Here is a 23,354-nt window from a genome sequence, read left to right as displayed (position 1 = left end):
GAATTCAGTTTTTTTCTTCCAATTAGAATTAAGGTTTGGGTTCTTTTCTTTTTTAACTGTTAAATGAAGCCAATTAAGCTTTTACAATTCACTTTAATTAAGCCATGAAGTCAACATTTTGTTTACAAAGAAGAAAGGAAAGCATGCATTAGAAAGAGAAGTAGAATGGACATTCACAGAGGAACACCAAGCACAGGGCTTTAGAAGCTTTCTTGTGAGCCCTTACCCAGCCCTTAAGAGTTAACTAAACCACCATTACTCACATATACTAATGAAATTGCTCTATAGGACTGTTTCAACATGTTTAAAAGACAAAAGACAGTAAAGTAAGTTCCCACTTAAATTCATGTCCTAAGAGACTTTTTTAATAAAGATGATTTTTAGCCATATAAAAATTACTCAGTATCACATACTCAAAAACACATAGCAAACAGACAAATGCACTAAGCTAATGACTAATATGATAAAGTGCTATTTTGCCCTAATTTGTTTTGAAAAAAATTCCAGTCAAAATTAATTTTAGAAGATCCAACAACATGAACCAAAAAAGCAGTAGAGGATCTTCTAAAATGTCAAATCCTAGCCTATAACCTCATTGTTTTTAGGAAGTACATGCCATATAATATCCAAGAAATATACTAGACAATCACTGTCTAGACAAAAAAATAAGAGAATCAAAAACTGAATTACTACCTTGTGAGCTTTCCTGTCTCCCAGTGAATAATTTCCTAGCTTCCTGGGTCACTACTTGCAGATATTCCAGTTTTATAACTAGAATATGAAAATACCTTATGAGCTTTATTAGTAAAAAGGCAAAAAATAAAAGACATCTAAATCTCAAACTGCACTCATGCCAGTTCTCAAGGTAAGTCTGGAGCAACTTGGTACTTAAACAGGAGATTTTCAAGGAATACCAGGATTGGTGCAGAGGTAGTTTCCAAGTCTTTGTAGGTGACATTCTTCTCTCCGGGACAGGACTGAACTAATGGCCCAACAGGATGTAACGGTACACTGTGCAGCTGATCATGAGGTCTTCCAGATGAAAAAAAGGTGAGAGGAGATCCCAAGTCTCTTTTTAAGAGCAACACTATTACTACCCAAGAGTCCTGGGCAAATTTCTACTGATCTCTTGGTGAATTTTAAATCTCCAGGAATCTTCAAATTCCCTAGTGCTCATATTCTGACTAATGTGTTGATGTACTTAAATGCTTTTTTATTTCACCACAAAACTGTCTGTAATTTCATAATTTATAAAGATTCCTGAATGACTTATAAATCAATAAATTTCCCTACAAAAGAGCATGTAACAAATACCATTTGCTATCATACAGACAAAACTAATTCCTTGAACATTTCTGAGAGAAAGCAGTTGAATCATACTACATTTCAGTCTGTAAGTTTCCGTTTTTAAGCATTCTGAATTTACTTCTTAGTCTAATCATCTGCTTTGTCATTTACAAATGATCATCACTGACTAGTCTCTTCAAATGCCACTTCAGAAAGGTTTATATTAAAACAATTAATACTTCCTGTGATATATGGTTTTAGATGTTTGTTTTCCTTAGCTGTCCAATAGCAGCCCAATTTTCTAGCCCTGTTGGCAAAACTTAATTCTAATCAAAGTACTGGATGAATTTGTTAAGTTTCCTTTTCCTTTTGTCTTTATGTCTGTTTTTGCGCTTTAAGATTCATCTTTAAGAAAACAGGACAATAATTAAAAGGGTGAATAATCAACATGCTCAAGTACTCATGCTGTACCAAATAACCAATGATTCAAAACTACACAATGCCCTTATCTGATAAAATTACTGGAGACAGGTGTTCAAAATTTTCCAGCAAGAGTTTTAGCTTGGAAAAACAAGTTTAGTAAAGAGTGGAAGCAAAGGCATCCCCTAAATATGAAAGAGAATTCGTCATGCATCTTAAATAAAAAACTGTTTCTACAAATATACTCTTCAAATGCCTCTCCTTAAATTTCAAATTTCTTTATAAAACATAATTTTTAATTTGCTTCTTATACACAAAAATGTCCAAATATTTCCACATGCAAAACAACCAAGTATTTACAAAAACAATAACTGACCTTGGGGAGAGTATCTTTGTACTGACACTGTTTAAAAGCATCACCAAAATAATCTGCAGCCTGATTAGCCAATTTAGCTATGATAGCATCTTTCATTTTATCTGGAATAAAATATTAAATTGACCATTATAATGAAAATAAATATAAAATAATCTGATATATCATAATAACTCAGTATAGACATTGAGATCACAAGTTTGTACATTTGTCTTAAAAAATTCTTATGGATGAAATCAATTCTTCTGCATACAACTTAATTATTCCACAGGCAGATCCAAAGAGTCAGAATAGATCAGCAGTTGCTAGAAGCTGGGGGAAAAGGGGAATGGAGAGTGACTGACAGTGGGTATGGGGTTTCTTTTGGGGGTAATGATAACGTTCTAAAATAAGATAATGGTGATTGTTGCAAAACTCTGAATACACTGAAAACTAATGAATTGTATACTTTAAAAGGGTAAATTTTATTGTTTATGAATTCTACCTCAATATAAGCTGTTATTTTAAAAGAAAAACTTTTCCAGTTCATTTAGCTTCCACCTGATGGACTGCTGCCTTATTTTCAATTTCTCTGTTACTTACATATTCAGTCTTATTCTAATTTCTCATACTAACTCACATGCCTTATAAGAATTGTTCTTATTCCCTCATTCACAGGGCCAGGGACTCTGCCTGGATGGCTCCTTCTTATCAGTTAAGTCTGGTTTAAACAAGACCTCCTCAAAGAAACTCTTCCTGAATGATGAATCTAAAATAGCATGACTCCCCCTACATCCTTACCCAACTGCCAGACCACCAGTCATTATCACGTCTTATTTTCTTCATAGCAATTATCTCTCTCTAAAATTACCTTGGCCACTTAATTCCTTGTTTATCACCTCCCCCACAATAAATTGTAAGCTTCCAGAAAACAGAAATCTTGTTTGTCTGCTAACTCTATCTAGAGCCTATCACAGGGATTGGCACACAGTTGTACCCAATACTTATTTGCTGAATGAACGAATTTTTGACATATTACAAACCTATATAAATACTATTCCAGAGTTCAGTGTTTTAAGACAGTAACTATATATTTCATAAAAGACTTCAAACACAGCCTACATTCTTAAATGTGCATTTGTACCACCTTAAGGTCAGAAAAGGAAAGCTGAAAATTTTCAATAATCCGTGGGTCAAATTCAAAGAGGAAAGTTCTATGTTGAACATATTACAATCACCTTATTTTAAAAGCCTGTCACTTCTTTTCACATGCAACAAAATAGAGGACAAACTGGAATTACCTCTCGTGGCTTTTAAAAAGAATACTTCTTGGGCCTGTGCCAGCATGATAAGACTGAGAGTCCCAACGGTATCTGGAGATATGTCCACAGTAGGCTCTCTATTCAAGGCAGATAAAACTGTCTCTTTAATATGCAAAAAGGCACCACTAGCAAACTAGAGGAAAGAAAAGAATTTCTTTTAAATCTGTAAGAATTCAGCAAGACAATTTTCTACTGTTACACACAAAACCACTTCCATCTGACCTATAGACAATAAGGACAGTTTTCTAAAACACTATAGAATAACAAGAGATTTAACATACATTAAAGTCAAGTGCAGTAACAAACAAAGTAAACTGATGGGACAAATTGATTAAACTTTTTAGAAATACTTCCTCAAAACTAACATGAGAACAAAGGCAGGGAAAAAAACATTATTAAAATGTTTTTAGTCCTAAAATGCTCTTGCTTTGGTCCCAAATTCATCTCTCAAATAATTAAACATGCCATACTTAGGGGAAACCTTAAATAGTACTGATACCTAGTCCTCTGGGGAACAGCATGACTATCCATTGCTGCGGATTTTTTATTTGGCTTTCAGAGCTCCCTGCTGAAATGTTCTCCATCAGATTTTTCTTCTCAATTATATTTCGCTGAGGTTAACACTAAAATAACTTCGCTTTTATGAAATAAATAACCCTGGGAAAAAGAAAGGTGGCAGTCTGGAATTAAAAAGTGCTGGGGAGCACTTCCCTGGTACTGCAGTGGATAAGACTCTGCACTCCCAATGCAGGGGGCCTGGGTTCAATCCCTAGTCAGGGAACTAGATCCCACATGCATGCCGTAACTAAGAGTTCGCATGCCACAACTAAGGAGCCCACGTGCCACAACTAAGGAGCCCTGGAGCCGCAACTAAGGATCTGGTGAGCCACAACTAACACCCAGTGCAACCAAACAAATAAATAAATTTTTTTTTTTTAAATGTGCTGGGGGTTATGCAGCTACGCTACACAGAGCTAACTCAAGGTTAACTGTACTGAAGTAAACATCAATGATTGCTGCAGTCATGAAGTATCATAAAACTAGAATGTCTCCAAGGAGTGATCAGCTGACTTGCTTAGTAAACTCACAGAATCACAGACTAGAACTGCAAGGGATCCAGTCTCTCATTCACAAATATGGACTGGAGACCTACAGAGTTTAAAGCACTTAGCCAAGGGCACACAGCTTCTTGGCAGCAAACAGCCTAGACAGGGATCTAGGATCTCTTTCCATCACACTAGGGGACCCTGCTGTGAATCACAGAGGTGACTCACAGAATGGAACATATCCTCAGTAACTCAGAATGCCCTCTAAGATTTCACATGCCAACTAATGGAGTTACAATGAATGGAAAATTAAATAAAATTTTACTTCACTTTCACATTTTAAAATATTTGCCATTTATAGCCTCACAAAGGAAAGGTATATGCACCATGCTTGTCATCTGTGCCCATCTAAAATTGGGAGCATGTTGTGTGCTTAAAGTACATTTTCCTCTCACTCTGTTAGAACAGCATTCTTCACCTCTCTTCTAAACTTAAACAATGGGAAAGATCAAGCTCCACCTCTGAGACAAGCAAATTCTAGAGCCATGAGGGACAGTATAAGAAGCATTTGGAATTACATAAAATTTGGAATCAGAACACCTGAAACCCCAATCTACCACTTTATTAACACTTCTGCCCTTTAGTCTCGTCTGTAAAATGAAAATGGCATTATATAACATGCATCAAAAAGTTTATGTGAACATCAACATACTCTGTAAATTATAAAGGAATATAAAACATGAAAACATAATTATAGATATCACTTAACAATAATCACTTACTGTTTTTTAAATTGAAACAAAAAAGAAAAGCTGAGTAAATAATATACTGCCCCCAAATAATATGCCATGTTAGTAAATGATTGTATCTAAAATCTAAATTTAGCTAACTTAAGAACATTACACATCTGACCACATTTAACTATGATCGCTCCACAAGCTCAGAGTTAAAATTTTCTTGCCAAGAGGTCTTAATTTTTTGTGACACTGGTAAAATTTTTAGTGTGTCTAAGAAAAATTATGTAAAAATAACGTACAAATATTTTAAATGAGGTCATTTATTTAAAAGGGACTTGCGGGCTTCCCCGGTGGCGCAGTGGTTGAGAATCTGCCTGCCAATGCAGGGGACACGGGCTCGTGCCCTGGTCTGGGGGGATCCCACGTGCCGCGGAGCGGCTGGGCCCGTGAGCCACAGTTGCTGAGCCTGTGCGTTTGGAGCCTGTGCTCCGCAACAGGAGAGGCCGCAATAGTGAGAGGCCCACGCACCGCGATGAAGAGTGGCCCCCGCTTGCCGCAACTGGAGAGGGCCCTCGCGCAGAAACGAAGACCCAACACAGCCATAAAATAAAAAAAAAAAAAAAAAAAAAAGGGACTTGCCAAGGATTTCACCTCAAAACATTTAATCATTTGTTCTCCCAACATCTACTGAGCCTTTATTATGTGCCAGGCACTGTGCTAGGTGCTGGGTATACAATGGTGAGGAAAAACAGAGCTGGGTCCACAAGTAAGTAGTTTATCTAAGGGCTTCAAAAATATGTATCAAAAAAAGAAAAAGAAAAAAAAATGTATCAATTCATTAAAAAGTACATTATTTTTCAAGAAAGCATCTGTGTGTAAAGAAACATTTATAAACCTAAATGCAAATTATTTTCAATTTAATCCAACTTAGTGTTGATGGTTATGTAGTAACTACTGTTCTGCATACCTGATAATGCTTAGCAGCGATTTTCAATCCTTCATCATTATCCAGGTTCTGTTCCGCTGCAATCTGGCTAGCTAAGGCTGCACAATTGAACAACACACAGCTCTTTTCATATCCTAGGCTTGCAAGAGCTGTAAAAAATTGAGAAGGAAAAATTTATCAGATGATTTTTGTTCTAAAGAAAATGAATATTTCAAAGAGAAATACTATGACCTCTATCCCACTGGCTCGCACAAAAACAAGTTTCCAGACCTGTTTTCTGACCCATAATACCACTCCCATATTCCTAGCTGCCCTGCCAGGCATCTATTTCCACAACAATATTCTCATCACCTAAAACTCAAGGATCAATAAATTAATCTTTCCTTCCCTTTACGTCCACACTGCTATTAGTCAGATTCAAAATAAGAAGTCATTCAAGTCATTTCAAATTCAATTAGAATAAATTCTTTCCATTTTTCCATCACCTCTCTCAAAATGATATCTTCCCATGACATTCAAACCAGTTCCTCACTACTACAAACCTATGCCAATGGAAGCACCTCCTAGCGTAAAGGAATGAGACATGGAAGGCCAGCTAATACATCTCTCAGAGGTATAGAAGATTATATGGTTAAAATACAATTCTGACCAAGAATCTACACACCTCACATCCACTGGGATAGCTACTATCAAACAAAATGGAAAATAACAGTTGTTGGCAGGCATGTGGAGAAATTAGGACCACTGTGTACTGTTGGTGGGAATGTAAAATGTTGCACCCATGTAGAAAACAGTATGGAGGTCCCTCAAAAAACTAGAAATAAAATTACTAGATAATCCAACAATTCCACTTCCGGGCATAAACCCAAAAGAACTGAAAGCAGGGTCTCAGTCTCAGAGATATTTGTACACCCATGTTTGTAGCAGAATTATTCATAATAGCCAAAAGGTGGAAGTAACTCAAGTGTCCATTGATTCGTGAACAGAAACAAAATGTGGTGTGCACTTATAATGGAATATTAGCCTTAAAAAGGAAGGAAATCGGGTTTCATGCTCCAACATGGATGAACCTTGAGGACATTATACTAAGTGAAGCAAGCTAGTCACAAAAAGACACTCTATGATCCCACCTATATGAGGTGTCTAAAGTAGGCAAACTCACAGAAACAGAAAGTAGAATGGTGGTTACCAAGTACTGGGGAAAGGGTGAAAAGGGGAGTTGTTGTTTAAAGGGTAGAGAGTTTCAGATTTGCAAGATCAAAAAGTTCTGGAGATCTGTTTCACAACAATGTGAATATACTTAACACCTCTGAACTGTACACTTAATATTGGTTAAGACAGGGAATTCTCTGGCGGTCCAGTGATTAGGACTGGAGCTTTCACTGCTGGGGCTCAGGTTCGATCCCTGGTTGGGGAACTAAGATTCCGCAAACCATGCGGTGCAGCCAAAAAAAAAAAGAAAGAATTTTTAAAAATTGGTTAAGATAGTAAATTTTATGTTACAGGTTTTTTTAACCACAAAAAAATTTTAAAAAAAGAACAAATTCAATCATAGTGACATTCAAGGTCTTACATAATGTGCCAGGTATTGAACACCAAGCAAAATAATCAGAAGGCTTCTTACAAAAAATACTGAACAAACCATCTAGGAAAATCAGAACAACACTACAGCTGTGTGTTTGTGCCACACAATAGTGCCATAAAGTAAAACCCTCCTTGTTATGTAGCATTTTAGTAGTCTCCCTTGTAATTATGGTCAGCTTTTAGCTTGCCTCCAACCTAATTCTAGCCTCCTCACCATAAAGTAAAGCAGACATACACACCAGCTACTCTAACCTACTTTCTTAAATAAATGTATTAAAAATCTAGAATAACCAGGATATAGTAGAACATGCAGCAAAATAAAGATCAAGGTGAACTGAAAATTTGAGCCCAGAGTAAACAATTCCAATAACAGAAAACATTTCAAAGATCCACATTAACATCCTTAAAGAGATTCAAAGATGGTACATCCATAAACAAGTACAGGATATTATTTAAAAAAGAACAATCCATGAATAAGAAAAAGCCCCTGGAAATTAAACACTTGATTGCTAAAAGTTTTTCAAAAGAAAGGTTAGAAAATATCTAGGCAGCCCATAAAGAGAAAACAAAATGAAACGTGTAAAAGTTGTGAGTGAGTAGCTCAGAACAATCAACATTGGTTAATACAGCATTCTGAACAGAAGAGAGGAAAAAATGAAGAAGAAATTATCGAAGAAATGTATGAAAATTTCCCAGGGCTGAAGGGAGAAAATGAGTCTTCAAACTGAAAGGGCCAACAATAAAATGCCATACCCCAAATGAAAGCCAATCAGATCTTTGGAGGTTTCTAACCATGAAGTATAAAGAGAAAACTGTAAAAAATCTTCTCAAGAAAAAAGAAACAGGTCACCTACAAAAGAATACTCAGCAGACTTTTCATCAGTAACACTGGATAGTAAAAGGCACGGGAACAATGCCTTCAGGTTCTGAAGTAACATGATTCTAATTAATTCAACATATATTAAAGCCAGTATGGCTAAAAAAAAAGGGGAAGAAGGGACTAAATGGGAAGCAATGATGTCAGGGAGGTAAGAGAGCCAACTCTGCTGTAAAGCTTTAGCTTTTACTCTGAGTGAGGCAAGAAGTCAACAGAGTTTTGAACAGAGACACATTCAGCCCGCCCGGTGGACAAAAGACTGTGGGGAAGCAGCAGTGGTGGAGGCCAGAGATTAGGACAGGTAGCTGCTGCAATAAGTGCGAGGGGTGATGGTGGCTCTGACCAGAACGGCACGAGCAGAGGTGCTGAGAAGTGACTGGATTTTTAATATCTTTCAAAAGAAAATCTGATAGGATTTGCTGATGAATTCACTGAATGTGGGGAATGAAGTGAAACAATGTCAAGAGTGACTCCAGGGTTTTTGACCTAAGCAGAATTTCAAACCAAATTCATGTGAGGGCAAAATACAGACATTTCCACAAAGAAGAGATTCAGAAATTTGACCTTTTCTGAGAAAGTTACTTAAGAGTATATTCCAGCAAAACAGGAAGACACAATATCCAGAAAACAATGGCTCTAAACTAAAGGATAATAGTTATACAGCAGCTTTAGATAGCAAACAGTCCAGATTCAAGCAAGAAAACAGACGAGGCCAAAGGGAACAGAAGAGTCACTCAGGAAAAGGTGAGTCCAGAGAGATAAATAGTAAGACCAAGAGTTTGGAAAGTCTTGAGAATATCATAAAAGCACAGAATGTGTGTGGTGGTGGAGCAATTAAAACTTCTAAAAACACACACACACACACACAGAGCCATACAAGAAAGTCATAGTCTAAATATGAAGCAACTCATCCAGCATATATGACAGAGAGTCAGTGGACTTAAAGAAGAATGAAATATATTCCAAGCAACAGATAAAAGTAAACTTTTTATATACAAGATATATATGCCAGCCTATTATATTTCCTATAAACATTATCATCCCAGGCTGTTGTCTGTCATTTTATTTTGATGATTTCTCATGTATAAGAGATTCTATGAAAACTTTTTCTTGTAATTAAATCTTTTTTCCTTTATGATTTCTTCTATCACATCTAAACTTAAATCAGGGTTTTTTTAAAATAAATGTTCAACTCGCCTTTCTTCAAAGAGCTCTTTTTTCTTAATATTGAACTTCATTCTTGTTTTACCTGAGCTCTTCTTTTTCATTAAGCTTTTCAAAATGACAACAGCTTGATTATAAATAAAAATAGTTGTTCTAAAATTCAAACAATTGTTTAAACACACACACACACACAAAAGAAAATAAATTAAAAATCACTCAATATCCTCCCAGAGTTACCCACTAATTTTTGGTGAATATCTTGACAAATAAGTACATACATGTTCACATACCCAATTTTTCACAAATAGTACACTATATCATATTCAGGGTGCCTGGAATGCACAACTCCAGGAAGCAGCAATCACCCTGGTTTCTATATAAAAGGTGTTCCAAAGAGACCAGCTCTGGGGCCCTGAGTTACATGAATTCAAGGCAGCAGCTCTCACCTGTAACAGGCCTTTTATTGGATATTCCATGGACACAGATGTACATGTCAACAAATATGTATTTGCATTATCATTCTTAATATTCTAAATTACACAATATTCTAATGAATGGGCAGCCTGTGTTTTATTTAACCAAAACATTAGTGATGGACATTTAATTCCCAGTATTTGCTACTAGAAATGCCTTGATGATCTACCTCCTGCTTTACTTACGCTCTCAATTTTTTGTGTGTCCCAATTCCTCTAGGACCTCAGTTCATCAACTTAACCTATCTCACTTAAGTGTCTCCTGGTTCTCCTGCTACCTGCTCCTTATTCTCAGCCAAACAACTTGCTTGTCACAGCAGCACTAGAAGTCCTTTTCTTGACCTTGCCTCCCTCTCAGCGTAACGCTCCCTTTGTCCCCAACTCTTCACTGTACATTTTCTGAAGTGAGCAACCCACACACGCTGCTTGCACTTCCTCACTTCCAGTCCACCCCTCGAAGTGACGCAATCTGACTTCAGCATGCCCCTAGTGACACTTCTTTCTCTGCTAAATCCAGTGAATTCTACAACCTTCTATTTCTTGACCTCCGCCACAATGACTCTGTCAATGACATTTCGACATCAGAGTCACCTGAAGGTATTTTCAAAGATATCAATTCCAGTGGCCCACCCTGAAATGTCCTCCTATCACATCTGGCATCCTGTATCTTTGTCTGTAAAGATATAATCTGTATTTCTAACATTTTCCCCAGGTAACTGTAATATGCAGCCAGGTTTGGGAACCACTGGACACAATCTCTGAAACTCTTCCGGCATTCAATCCCATTGTCTCTATTTTACCCTGGTTCCTCTGAGATCTGAAAGTCTTTTCTCAACCTCATTCCCAGGAACCTCTTCTTCTCGTTCCCCTGAACGTTGTATTCCCTAGCTTGGCTTTCATATTTTTCCCAATCTACAATCTAACAGAGGAGGTAAATTTATTATCATTTAATGAAAATTGTTCCCAAATCTACATCTCGACCTCTTTTGAGCTTTAAATATATTATTTCTAAATGCCAAAGAGAAACTTCTACCCAGATATAACACAGAAAAGTCAAACTCAACCTGTCCATTGAAAGGAATAATTAGCCACAGGTCAAACCAAGTTACAAACCTTAGAGTCAAACATCAACTCCTACTCTTTCTTCTGACAGCCAGCCAGCAGATCCATCAGTTTCATCTCTGAACCCTCTCGCAAACCCATCCCTTCCTTGACCCACATACACTACACCTAGTCAAATCTCTTCATCTCTCACCAGTCTAACTGGTCTGTTTCTCTCTAGTCTCTGGACTTAGGCTTTCTGGAGTTATATCTGGCTTCATTAAGTCTTTGCCATATGATCTTAGAAAGTCACTTAATCTTTCTAAACCAGTTTGTGCAACTGGTGATAACAGTGCCTTTCCTCATTGGGCTGAGAAGGAATTTAGTAAGATAATATGTGTAAAGCCCCTTCCACAGTGCCCGGGTGGAATAAGCTATAAACATAAAAGAGGGAAGAGCACAAATTCACGGTACACTTGCAGCTCTTCACAATCTACTCTCCAATGTCTTCACCCTCCATAATCCCCAGTTCACCTAAGGTTTCAAGCCTTAACAATAATTATATCAATATGTACTACATATAGTAACATACTATATGACATTGTTATATAATATTATATAGTATATATTCTATGATGCATACACATTATATATATGTATTTCATATGTAATATAATACTCATATTATTGATTGTAGCTAATAGTTATTGAGCCTTGTTCTAAGGACTTTACACTCATTTAATCCACAGAAGAACCCAATGAAATAAACAGTACTTCACAGTACTATTCCCCACTTCACAGAGGAGAAAGTTAACACACAAAAAGGTTCACATGATGAGCTGGTAGATCAAAAAGCCTTGTGATTTTCAGTTATAATATTCTACCTGTAATGTTATTTTCTACCTGGAAAAACCAAATTCATCCTTCAAGGCCTCACTCAAACATCACTTGCATTCAAACAGGCAGAATTAACTACTTCCCCATCTATGCTCCCGTAAGTTTGTTCACAGACTAATATACTCTCCACAATATTTTAGAATGATAGCTACCTTCCCAACCTGACTGAGTACAACTATCTTATTCATTTTTAAAACTAGGACAGTGCCTGGCAAGGTGTAGGCTCTCTACAAATATTCGGAAATTTCATTAAAAGTTGAAGTTAAAAAGAAAACATAAAAATTTTTATTATTTACAAAGAGTCTTTAGGAGAGCAATTTTAGAAACCTAAAACAATACAAAGTATTTAGAACAAATTTCCTATCATTTTTTATTTAAAAATTACATACCCAATTTTACAGATCCTCCAAAAAGTGAACCTTTATCAAAAGCATCCTTCCAGGTAAATGTCAAGCAGATCTTGATAAAAAGAGAAAAAAAAGAAAAGAAATTCATGTTACCTTCCTGGATCTCATTAAATATTAAGTCTCTTTCAAAGAAAAATCCACAGTGAAGAAAAGGACAAAAGCTTCAACCCATCTAAAATACTATCTTCTCTAACCAACCAATTCCTTTTCCTTTTTGTGGACCATAAAATTTTCTTTTTTGAAAGTAAGATACTGGCACTAGGATATTTCAAATGGTCATTCTGCCTCAGTAACTGAATACGTACTGTCTTCTTCAGAAAACACAATCTTACTCATCTTTACAAACACACAATGGCTTGAACAGAACAGATACTTAATAATGATCATCAAATAAGCCAAGAGAAGTAAAGGCAACAAAGTAAGCTCTACAGGTTTCCCAGAATATAAAATTTAAAACTATTCCATGATGACAAAAGTAGGAGAATGGTTACCTTTCCAGGATAAAATGAGACAATGTTTTATTTCTTGATTTGGGTGGTGGTTATACACACATATTCACTTTCTGAAGATTCAAGCTATACACATAATACTGTTCACTTTTATGTATGTATGTTATACACGAATAAAAAGTTTACTTAATTAAAAACTGCATCTCACTCTACTCTAAAATATTCCACACACGAAGGTTAAAAAGAACTTAGCCTCTTTTAAATTATGTATTGCAATCCAATACAAAATTTTTCAATTCTAGATTAGAGAAATTTTCAGTACACACAAAACTAGAGAGAATAACACAAGGAACTCCCATACACCCATCAGCAGTTTTAGCCTTTTGCCCTTCTTGGTTCATCTACCCTCACTTCCCAACCCCAACCCCAATACACACATACTTTTTCTCCTGGAGTATTTTAAAGCAAATCTTACCATATTATTTGACTTGTAAAAACTTCAGTACAAGAATGTTTAAAGTATTTTGTATAAACTATTTAAAAATTTAGAAATGCCACACAAATTAAAAACTTTCAACAAGTCTCCCAAATAAAACTGTAAGAAATCATCAGCATTTTCAATATCTAGCCTTTAAGAGAAAGTAAGATTGACATTCTTATAGTGTAACATCTAATCATAGTATTTGCAAATTCATATGCAAATATAACTTGTGCAAATAATTTTTAAAGCACATAAAATGAGATTAGTACTTCCTGAATCATACAGTTTCCTTCTTTATTCTGTAAAAACCAAAGGAAAGGGCACCACAGATTATATTAGTCAAAAGAGTCTATTGATTAAAAACTACAAGAAAAAAAATGCAGTCCAATGCACTAAATGAGCCCAGAAGTGACTGAGGAATGGCATGAATAGAATTTCCAAGATACTCTTTACAATGGGCTTAAAAGTTTCTAATTTGTATTTTAAAAGTCTCATAAAAACCTAGGGATAGTGAAGAGGCACCATTTATTTTAATAAAATACCATGGGAAGGAGGAAATGAGTGATTTACCATTATCATATAACTTTAAAAACAAATTAAAATTAATGACTTACCTGGTTTTCAGAAAATGGGAATTTGGGTTCAATGGAACAGACCTGATCATAGTATCTAAAAAACAGAGCATATTTGTTTATTTTTGTTTTTGTTTCCCTTGACTGAGGAGACATATTCAAAAAAATATTACGAAGACTCATGTCAAACAGCATACTATGTCTTCTTGTATAAGTTTTATGGTTTCAAGTCTTACATTTAAAAGTCTTTAATCCATTTTGAATTTATTTTTGTGCATGGTGTGAGAAAGTAGTCCAGTTTTCCCAACACCATTTATTGAAGAGGCTGTCTTTTCCTTACTGCATAGGAGATTAAGAGGTATAAATGTCCTGTTGCAAAATAAATGAGTTACGAATATGGAATGTACAATGTGGGGAATATGGTCAATAATTATGTAATATCTTTGTATGGTGATAGATGGCATCTAGACTTGTGGTGATTATTTTGAAATGTACCAAAATATCAAATCACTATGTTGTGTGACAGAAACTAACATAGTGTTGTAGGTCAATTGTATTCCAAAAACAAACAAACAAACAAAACATAGAAACAGAGATCAGATGTGTGGTTACCAGAGGTGGGGGGCTGAGGTGACTGGGAACTGGATGAAAGCAGTCAAAAGGTACAAACTTCCAGTTACAAGACAAGTAAGTACTAGGGATTGTCAAGTACAACATGATAAATATAATGAACACTGCTGTGCGTTCTATATGAAAGTTAAGAGAGTAAATCCTAAGAGTTCTCATCACAAGGAAAAGAAATTTTTTTTCTATTTCTTTAATATTGTATCTATATGAGATGATGGATACTCACTAAACTTATTGTGGTCATCATTTCATGATGCATATAAGTCAAATCATTATGCTGTACACCTTAAACTTATACAGTGCTATGTGCCAATTATATCTCAATAAAACAGAAAGAAAAAAAAGAACCATAAAAAATAATTAATTAATTAATTAAATATAAAAACCGGTCAAAATTTAAAATTACCAAAGCTAAATATTACACACATTTATGTAAATACAACTGGAGTATACTAAAATTATGCGTGCTAACTTTGAATGGCCCACAAATCAGATTTCAATCAGCCATTTTAAAGTTAATTAACGTAGTCTTTTTTTTTTTTTAATTTATTTATTTGGTTGCACCGGGTCTTAGTTGCGGCATGCATGTGGGATCTAGTTCCCTGACCAGGGATCGAACCCAGGCCCCCTGCATTGGGAGCGCAGCACCTTATCCACTGTGCCACCAGGGAAGTTCCACGCAGTCTTTTAATGTGTAAACCTGTATCTAAAATGCATGCAATGAAAAAACTGTCAACAAAAAACTCTTACCACCAAAGAAAAATACTTAACTATTATTGGCTAAAAGCAAACTAATATCTGCCTAGGTAACCAATGTATATCTTAAAATACTATTTCTGGGGCTTCCCTGGTGGCGCAGTGGTTGAGAGTCTGCCTGCTAATGCAGGGGACACGGGTTCGAGCCCTGGCTTCGGAGGATCCCACATGCTGCGGAGCAGCTAGGCCCGTGAGCCACAACTACTGAGCCTGCGCGTCTGGAGCCTGTGCTCTGCAACAAGAGAGGCCGCGACAGTGAGAGGCCCGCGCACCGCGATGAAGAGTGGCCCCCGCTTGCCGCAACTAGAGAAAGCCCTCACACAGAAACGAAGACCCAACACAGCCAAAAATAAATTAATTAATTAATTAATTTTTTAAAAAAAACGCAAATGAGTTTAAAAAAAAAAATACTATTTCTTATTAAGATAACTTTATATCCATTGGGCAGATTAACACCTCTGGTAAACTACTAATTAAAAACAGGTTTACCAACTTTCCCATATGATTTGGGTATGTCCTCTCCTGTCCATCACCACTGCTACACAGTCAACACTTCCACTCTCCCTTGAAAGTAAACTAATCCAAAAGTTCCCTAGCCAATCGCCCTGTCTCCTCTTCTCCTTTCTCATTCTCTTCAATGTGTTCTCCACACAGCAGCCAGAATGATTATCAAACATGAGGCAGTCTTCCCCTATCAGGCTGACCTCTGAGCTAGCCAGGGGGTTGGGGGGGTGTCCAAGGCCAAGCTTTCTAACTGGCCTGTAATCTGTCTTCCTTTCCTTATCACCTCCCTGCTCCTGCACCCCCATCACCACGGTTCTTTGCAATTGTTATTTCTGAGGCCAAGTTTTCCAGAGGGGTGGGAGCAACATGTCAGAGATCAAGTTTGGGTCTGCCATGGCCACAGGTTTGGTTACACAGAGGAAGAATTGAGCAATTAGGCAAATACAATGAAGATAATGGGAGTCAGGCTTCTTACTACCAGAGAAAGGAGTTACAAACATGGGAAGGTGGACAGCTAGAAGAAACGCTGGCTTTGGATTGGAACTGGAGGTAACAGTGTGAACTCATTTTTTAATACAATGTAATACAGATACAAAAAGAGGTATAAATGTGTGTGTGTGTATTTCCTAAGTGTATATGCTGAGAGGTCCTAGAAGCAATAATACCTAAGTAGCAATAAGCACACCTAGAGGCCAGATAAATAATACTATGCATTAAACGGAGCCAGTCCTTAGAGAAATTGCTGGCTCCATGGTTGCAACTGAGAAAATTCAAGCGCCAAGCCTAAAACAACTAGCTATGCTAGGAAGTTAAGGACTCAAAAAATAATGAGGATATGTCAGAAGAACACAGGAACTAGCTTTAAGCAGCTCCTACTAGCCAAGTCCAGAATAATTCAAATAAGTAACAAATCATAACCCATTGAGGAAAATAAGAACACCATTCTAAAGTAAACAAAACAAACAGGTGAATAGGGAAAGCTCTACCCTATTGTACAATGCCAACTAATAAATCTAGAAGAAACGATGAAGTGAGAAAAGTCACCATTTGGCATCTTTCATAATATAATATCTGATTCAGGTAAAATCATTAATGGAAGCTAAAACACGAAAGTTTGATGGAAACAGGATATTACAAAGTCTCAAAGTACCTCCCCACAAAATACTAATTAGTATAACTTATTAATTGTAAGGCCAAAAAATCTGGCAGACAGCATCTTAACAAAGTGATAAAAGTTAAACATTATCAGCGATGGGACAAATCAACCTCGTGTTTTTCCTAATATGCACTAAAAAGAACACAGCATCACTGGGGTGGTACTAGAGCCCCAAAATGCATAAGACACAAGAAAATATGAAGCAAGCCCTTATTAAGGGACATTCTACAAAGTAAGTAGCCTGTACTCTTCAAAAATGCCAACATCGTGAACGACAAGGAAAAACTGAGGAACTATTCCAGACTGAAGGAGACTAAAAAGGCAATTAAATGCAATGCAAGATCTGGGATTAGATCCTGGACCTGTAAACAACATTACTGGGAAAATCAGCAAAATCTGAATGAGTTTTGTAGATTAAATGGTAATATTCAATCAATGTTAATTTCCTTATTTTGAAAGCTGTACTCTGGTTATGTACGAGAGTATTCTTGGATTCCCATTATACTTATAATTACATCCAAAACTTTTGACATAATTCATCATTCAACTCTCCAGCCTCAACTCAGAATATTCACTACACATTCTATGCACTAAAATTCTATGCTCTCTCCTGGCTAAGGGCCTTCACCCATTTTTTTCCCCCATACCTGGAAATTTTCCCATCACAATTTCCCATTTTTCTTGTCCTCATTCATTCACTCATTCAACAAACATAAACTACAGGTTTACTATGCACCAAACACAGTTCTAGGACATAGGAATTCAGCAGAACATAAGCATTTAAAAATTTGCACCCTTGTAAAGCTTACTTTTTGAGGGGGAGACAAAACAAGATAAAGTAAAAATGTAGTAAAGTAGATAGTGCTAAGTGCAATGGCACTTAAAGAAGTGAGAGAGACAAGGTATGTGTATGGGGTGAGGTGAGAAGGCTGTAGTTTTTTCAGATAACATGGTCATTTGACTACATAAAAGTAAAAAATAAAAAATTTTAAAACATCATGGGGGCTTCCCTGGTGGCACAGTGGTTAAGAATCCACCTGCCAATGCAGGGGACACGGGTTCAAGCCTCGGTCCGGGAAGATCCCACATGCCGCGGAGCAACTAAGCCCATGTGTCACAACTACTGAGCCTGCACTCTAGAGCCCACGAGCCACAACTACTGAGCCCACGTGCCACAACTACTGAAGCCCGTGCGCCTACAGCCCGCGCTCCACAACAAGACAAGCCACCACAATGAGAAGCCCGCGCACCGCAACGAAGAGTAGCCCCCGCTCACCACAACTGGAGAAAGCCCATGCACAGCAACGAAGACCCAAGGCAGCCAAAAGTGAATAAATAAAATAAATAATTTTTTTTAAACAATCATGAATAATAGAGAGGGCATGAAGGAAGTGATGGGATGTGAGGGAAAAGCATTACCAGTCAAGGGAAGAGCAAGTGCCAAAAAGCTGAGACCAGAGTATGCCTGAAAAGATCTCTGCCATGATAAGGAGGCATATGGCCAGAGAGCGAGCACTGGAGAAAATAGTGGGAGATTAAATCAAGGAAGTAATGATGCCTTGAGCACAACTTGTAAGACTTTTGGCTTCTACTACAGAGTAAGAGGAGGAACCATCCAGAGGGTTTGGACAAGAGTAACACGAGCTAATCCATTTTCACAGAGTTACCCTGGCTGCTATGTAGAAAACTGACTCGCAGGTGTGCCAGGGCAGAAGTAGAGACAAGTCAGGAAGCTATTGCAGTAATCCAGTAAACAGATGATCCACGGTGGTGGCAGAAATGACAGAGCCACTCAATCTCACTCCTTTTCTAAATTAGTTCCCCTCTCCATTTATAATCTTAGGCCCCTGAATTTTTCCTTCACAGAACTTACCACAGTTGGTAATATGTTTATTTGCAGGACTTTGTTTAATGTCTTTTCTCTCAAAGGATTGTAACAGAAACTGGGTCTATTTGCTCAGTTTCATTGCTAGCTCCAAACAAATGAATCAGTAAAATACAAAGTTTTTAAAAAGCAACTTTTTTTAATCTCTGAAAAGTAACACCTGAGATTCTCTGTTTTGGGAATAAACAAGAGCTACCAAAAAACGTGTCCATAAGGAGAGACTAGCAAGTACCAAGACCCTGAGGCAACAATGTGCAAGGAGGCCGACAGGGCTATAGAGCAGGGACTGGCACACTTTTTCTGAAGAGGGCTATTCTAGGCTTTGCCAAAAAAAAGGCAAAATTAAGGATAAAATGTAGGTACTTGTTATAACACGAGAAAAAACTCCTGCCCTGCCCTGTGCGCTTTTTACCTGGGTTGGGCCATCTCAGATGGTGGGTACACTAAGTACACAGTTACCTAATTGCCATTAGCTGGAGACGTTCTCCGAGGGAAGAGGATCCAGTCTGGTGGCAAGAAGCCCAGGGGAGGGAGGTGAGTAGTGGCTAATACAGTCCGTTTCACTCTCTGCCCCAGTGACACTCAAATATCGGCACGCCCTTCTCTCCTGCCAGAGAGTCCAGCCATCTCAACTTGGGCGGCTGGTACAGCTGGCAGGAGAGAGGGCAATGTGCTGCGTCACCAAGTCCCGGTGTGAGATTACACCATTCACCGCCAAGCCACTGCCAAGCAGAAAACCCAGCGTGTAGGGCGCTTGAGCAAGCCCTGGCAGCAGTGAGGCATGGCTACTGGCCAGAGAGGCAAACACTTGGAATAAAGGGGAGGATGGGGCAGAGGGGAGCACCCCAGCTAGCTCCCCAAGGCTCACAACGCTAGAGTGGTGCCCTGGACCATACGAAAACAGGCAGCTGGGCAGGCCTTAGTTTGCCGACCCCTGCTCTACAGACAGCAAGGAAGGAAGGAGGAGGAGATGAAGCTACTTGCTCTGCAAGTGAATCAGGCAAAAAAGAAACGCTCAATAGAATGTACTAAAATTTTATACCTACCCTATTTATTCCAAAGCTTTTGGGGTCAACTCTCAAAACTTATGTGGGGTAGCAGTGCATGTATAGCCTACATTTAAATGACTAGAGGATACTCAATGGAATCTTCAAAGTAAAATAGCTGTCTTAAGACAGGTTATATAATATGAAATATAAGTATGAAAAAATGAAATAGAAGTACTGTACAACAATCATTGGAAATCAATAATATCTGACTTCATAATATGGAGTAAACTCCAACAAAGAGACCAACTAATGCTTTTCAAAAGAAAATAGCCATTGCTAACTGCAGGTACCACAGGGAAAATGCTGTTCCTACAGTACGAAGTACAGTAAGTTATTCTTTCAATATAATTCCACCACATACGACCCCTCATAGTTCAGCCTAATTCTCAGCTATCAAAGCTCTATAGAGAGGGAACAAGAGCAGAACAAGAGAATCTACCACAACCCTCTCTTTATCATTTAAATATGCTTTACTCAATCAGCAGATTCTATCCCAGCGTATACCTCTAACAAATTAGACCTAGGGGCTTCCCTGGTGGCGCAGTGGTTGAGAGTCTGCCTGCCAATGCAGGGGACACGGGTTTGAGCCCTGGTCTGGGAGGATCCCGCATGCCGCGGAGCGGCTAGGCCCATGAGCCACAATTACTGAGCCTGCGTGTCTGGAGCCTATGCTCCGCAACAAGAGAGGCCGCGATGGTGAGAGGCCCGCGCACCGCGATGAAGAGTGGCCCCCGCTTGCCGCAACTGGAGAAAGCCCTTGCACAGAAATGAAGACCCAACACAGCCATAAATAAATAAATAAATAAATAAAAATTAAAAAAAAAAAAAAGAATTACTGAGGTAGCCCAAATGATTTCATTTAAAAAAAAAAAAATTAGACCTAGGCTGCAAGTTTTCCACAAGTGGGGAGAGGGAAAGCCAGTATGCTACACCAGAGTACTGGTGTAGCAAAAAAAAAAAAAGAAGAATTTGTACCGTTAAAGATTTTATTTTAAAAATAAGTAAAAAAAAAAAAAATTAATTAACTATAAAATCCTAAACATAAAAAGGTAAGTCAGACAACTCTGAGTTTGAATCCCAACTCCACCAACTCTTAGCTGTGTGACTGCATGCAAGTTACTCAACCTCTCTAAACCCTTCCTAAAGTGAGGGCAAAACCTCATTTAATTTAAGCATGAAGGACAAATAATACAATATATACTCAAAGCTTAAAATACTGCCTGGACACACTGCACATGTTGGAAAAACGGTAGCTACAGATTCTTATTTTACAACTATTCATAAGTATTTTACATGTTCTCCAGTATTTCATAAAACTCAACCACTTTAGACCACATATCTAAGAACTCAACGTTTAAAATCTCACGGGGAAATAAAAAGGAAATGAATATATTTCTTTTAATATACCAATGATAAGTACAGGACAAATTCCCATTAGAAATTCTAGTTTTAAAGTTTTCTTTAGGGGGAAGGTGTGAAGACGGAGAACAACCAATCCACGTTAGGCAAAGTGATACTGCAACGCAAATTCACGTAACCCATCCAGCTCCAGCCAGTACTGAGGGCTGGGCAACTCCCAGCCCACCAACCAGAGACAGAAACAAGAGAGCTGGGCCAGATACTGATCACAGTTAACAGATGCCTCCTGAACCTTATTTTCACACTTCTTTCTTTGCCCAATGTACCTCATGAAGAATCACTAATGAAGCACTACTGCAGCAGATTATGGCAGAAAGTAAATAATCAGGGAGTCAAGAAGTCAAGATCTTAGTCTAACTCTACCACAAAGCTAGCTGCGTGGCTTAAACCTCCTGTGTGCAGAAGATTCTGAGAGAAGATTCTCTCTAGGGTTACAAAGAATGAAGAAAGTCCTGAAATCTATTTTATTTATTAAACATTAGAAAAGTCAGAACACAGAAAAGCAGAGATTTTAAATTTTCCTTTAAATTTTCAAGTTCATTCATTTATGCAGAATAAAATTACTGAGCCAATTTAAGGTCTGGCTACTACAGATACTCCTTGAGACCAAGGGTCAGGTATTATATATCTTTATATTCCGCACACTATTTTATTAACAAATTGTAGCAACGTCATTAGGGCTAATATTATCTCAATATCTTAAGCAACAATCAGAATGTAAGCAACAGCTTGAGAAGTAAAACGGAAGAGCAATATTTTCTTTCTTGATCTGTAAAACACTAGTGCTGGGATAAAATTTCAGAAATTATGAAACTAATTCCATCAACTTTATTTTACAAATGAAAAAGATACTACCATAATGCAGCAAACTAAATATTAACCCACAAAAAAGTGACACACAAATCTATTTAGAAATTTTACAAAATCTATATAAAGGACTCTTGAGTTAAAGAAAACTAAAATTACAAACTATTAAAAAATGTCAACAAGAATACTATATACCGGGGACTTCCCTGGTGGCACAGTGGTTAAGAATCCACCTGCCAATGCAGGGTACACAGGTTCGAGCCCTGCTCCGGGAAGATCCCACATGCCATGGAGCAACTAAGCCCATGCACTACAACTACTGAGCCTATGCTCTAGAGCCCACAAGTCACAACTACTGAAGCCTGTGTGCCGCAACTACTGAGCCCGCACGCCTAGAGCCCATGCTCTGCAACAAGAGAAGCCACCGCAATGAGAAGCCCACGCACTGCAACGAAGAGTAGCCCCGCTTGCCGCAACTAGAGAAAGCCCGGGCACAGCAACAAAGACCCAACACAGCGAAAAATAAAATAAATGAATTTATTAAAAAAAAAAAAAAGACACATGCACCCCAATGTTCACTGCAGCATTATTTACAATAGCCAGGACATGGAAGCAACCTAAATATCCATCAACAGAGGAATGGATAAAGAAGATGTGGTATTATATACACACACACACACACACACACACACACACACACACACACACTGGAATACTACTCAGCCATAAAAAGGAACGAAACTGGGTCATCTGTAGAGACGTGGATGGACCTAGAGCTAGTCATACAGAGTGAAGTAAGTCAGAAAGAGCAAACCAAATATTATATATTAACGCATATATGTGCAATCTAAAAAAATGGTATAGATGATCTTATTTGCAAAGCAGAAATAGAGACACAGACATAGAGAACAAACATATGGATATGGGGAGGGGGATGAATTGGGAGACGGGGACTGACATATATACACTATTGATACTATGTACAAAATAGATAACTAATGAGAACCTACTGTATAGCACAGGGAACTACTCAGTGCTCTGTGGTGACCTAAATGGGAAGGAAATCCAAAAAAGAGGGGATATATGTATACGTATA

General features: G+C 37.6%; 1 protein-coding gene across 2 annotated transcripts in view; it reads right to left on the bottom strand.

Moving 5' to 3' along the window:
- Window positions 1-23,354, bottom strand: part of PDCD6IP (programmed cell death 6 interacting protein) — a 64,202-nt gene that overhangs the window by 35,188 nt on the left and 5,660 nt on the right. For both annotated transcript variants that reach the window (XM_082411844.1, XM_082411843.1), the window contains exons 2-6: window positions 14,098-14,152; window positions 12,536-12,605; window positions 6,132-6,259; window positions 3,361-3,514; window positions 2,084-2,184 (exon numbers count right to left, since the gene is read on the bottom strand). In XM_082411844.1, the coding sequence (XP_082267970.1) occupies window positions 2,084-2,184; window positions 3,361-3,514; window positions 6,132-6,259; window positions 12,536-12,605; window positions 14,098-14,152 (508 nt within the window). The remainder of the gene's footprint in view (window positions 1-2,083; window positions 2,185-3,360; window positions 3,515-6,131; window positions 6,260-12,535; window positions 12,606-14,097; window positions 14,153-23,354) is intronic.

This window comes from Balaenoptera physalus (genome assembly GCF_965194825.1).
Source record: "Balaenoptera physalus genome assembly, chromosome: 11".
NCBI lineage: Eukaryota > Metazoa > Chordata > Mammalia > Artiodactyla > Balaenopteridae > Balaenoptera > Balaenoptera physalus.
Note: the sequence above shows the minus strand (reverse complement) of the source record. Positions and strands in the feature narration are given on the sequence as shown.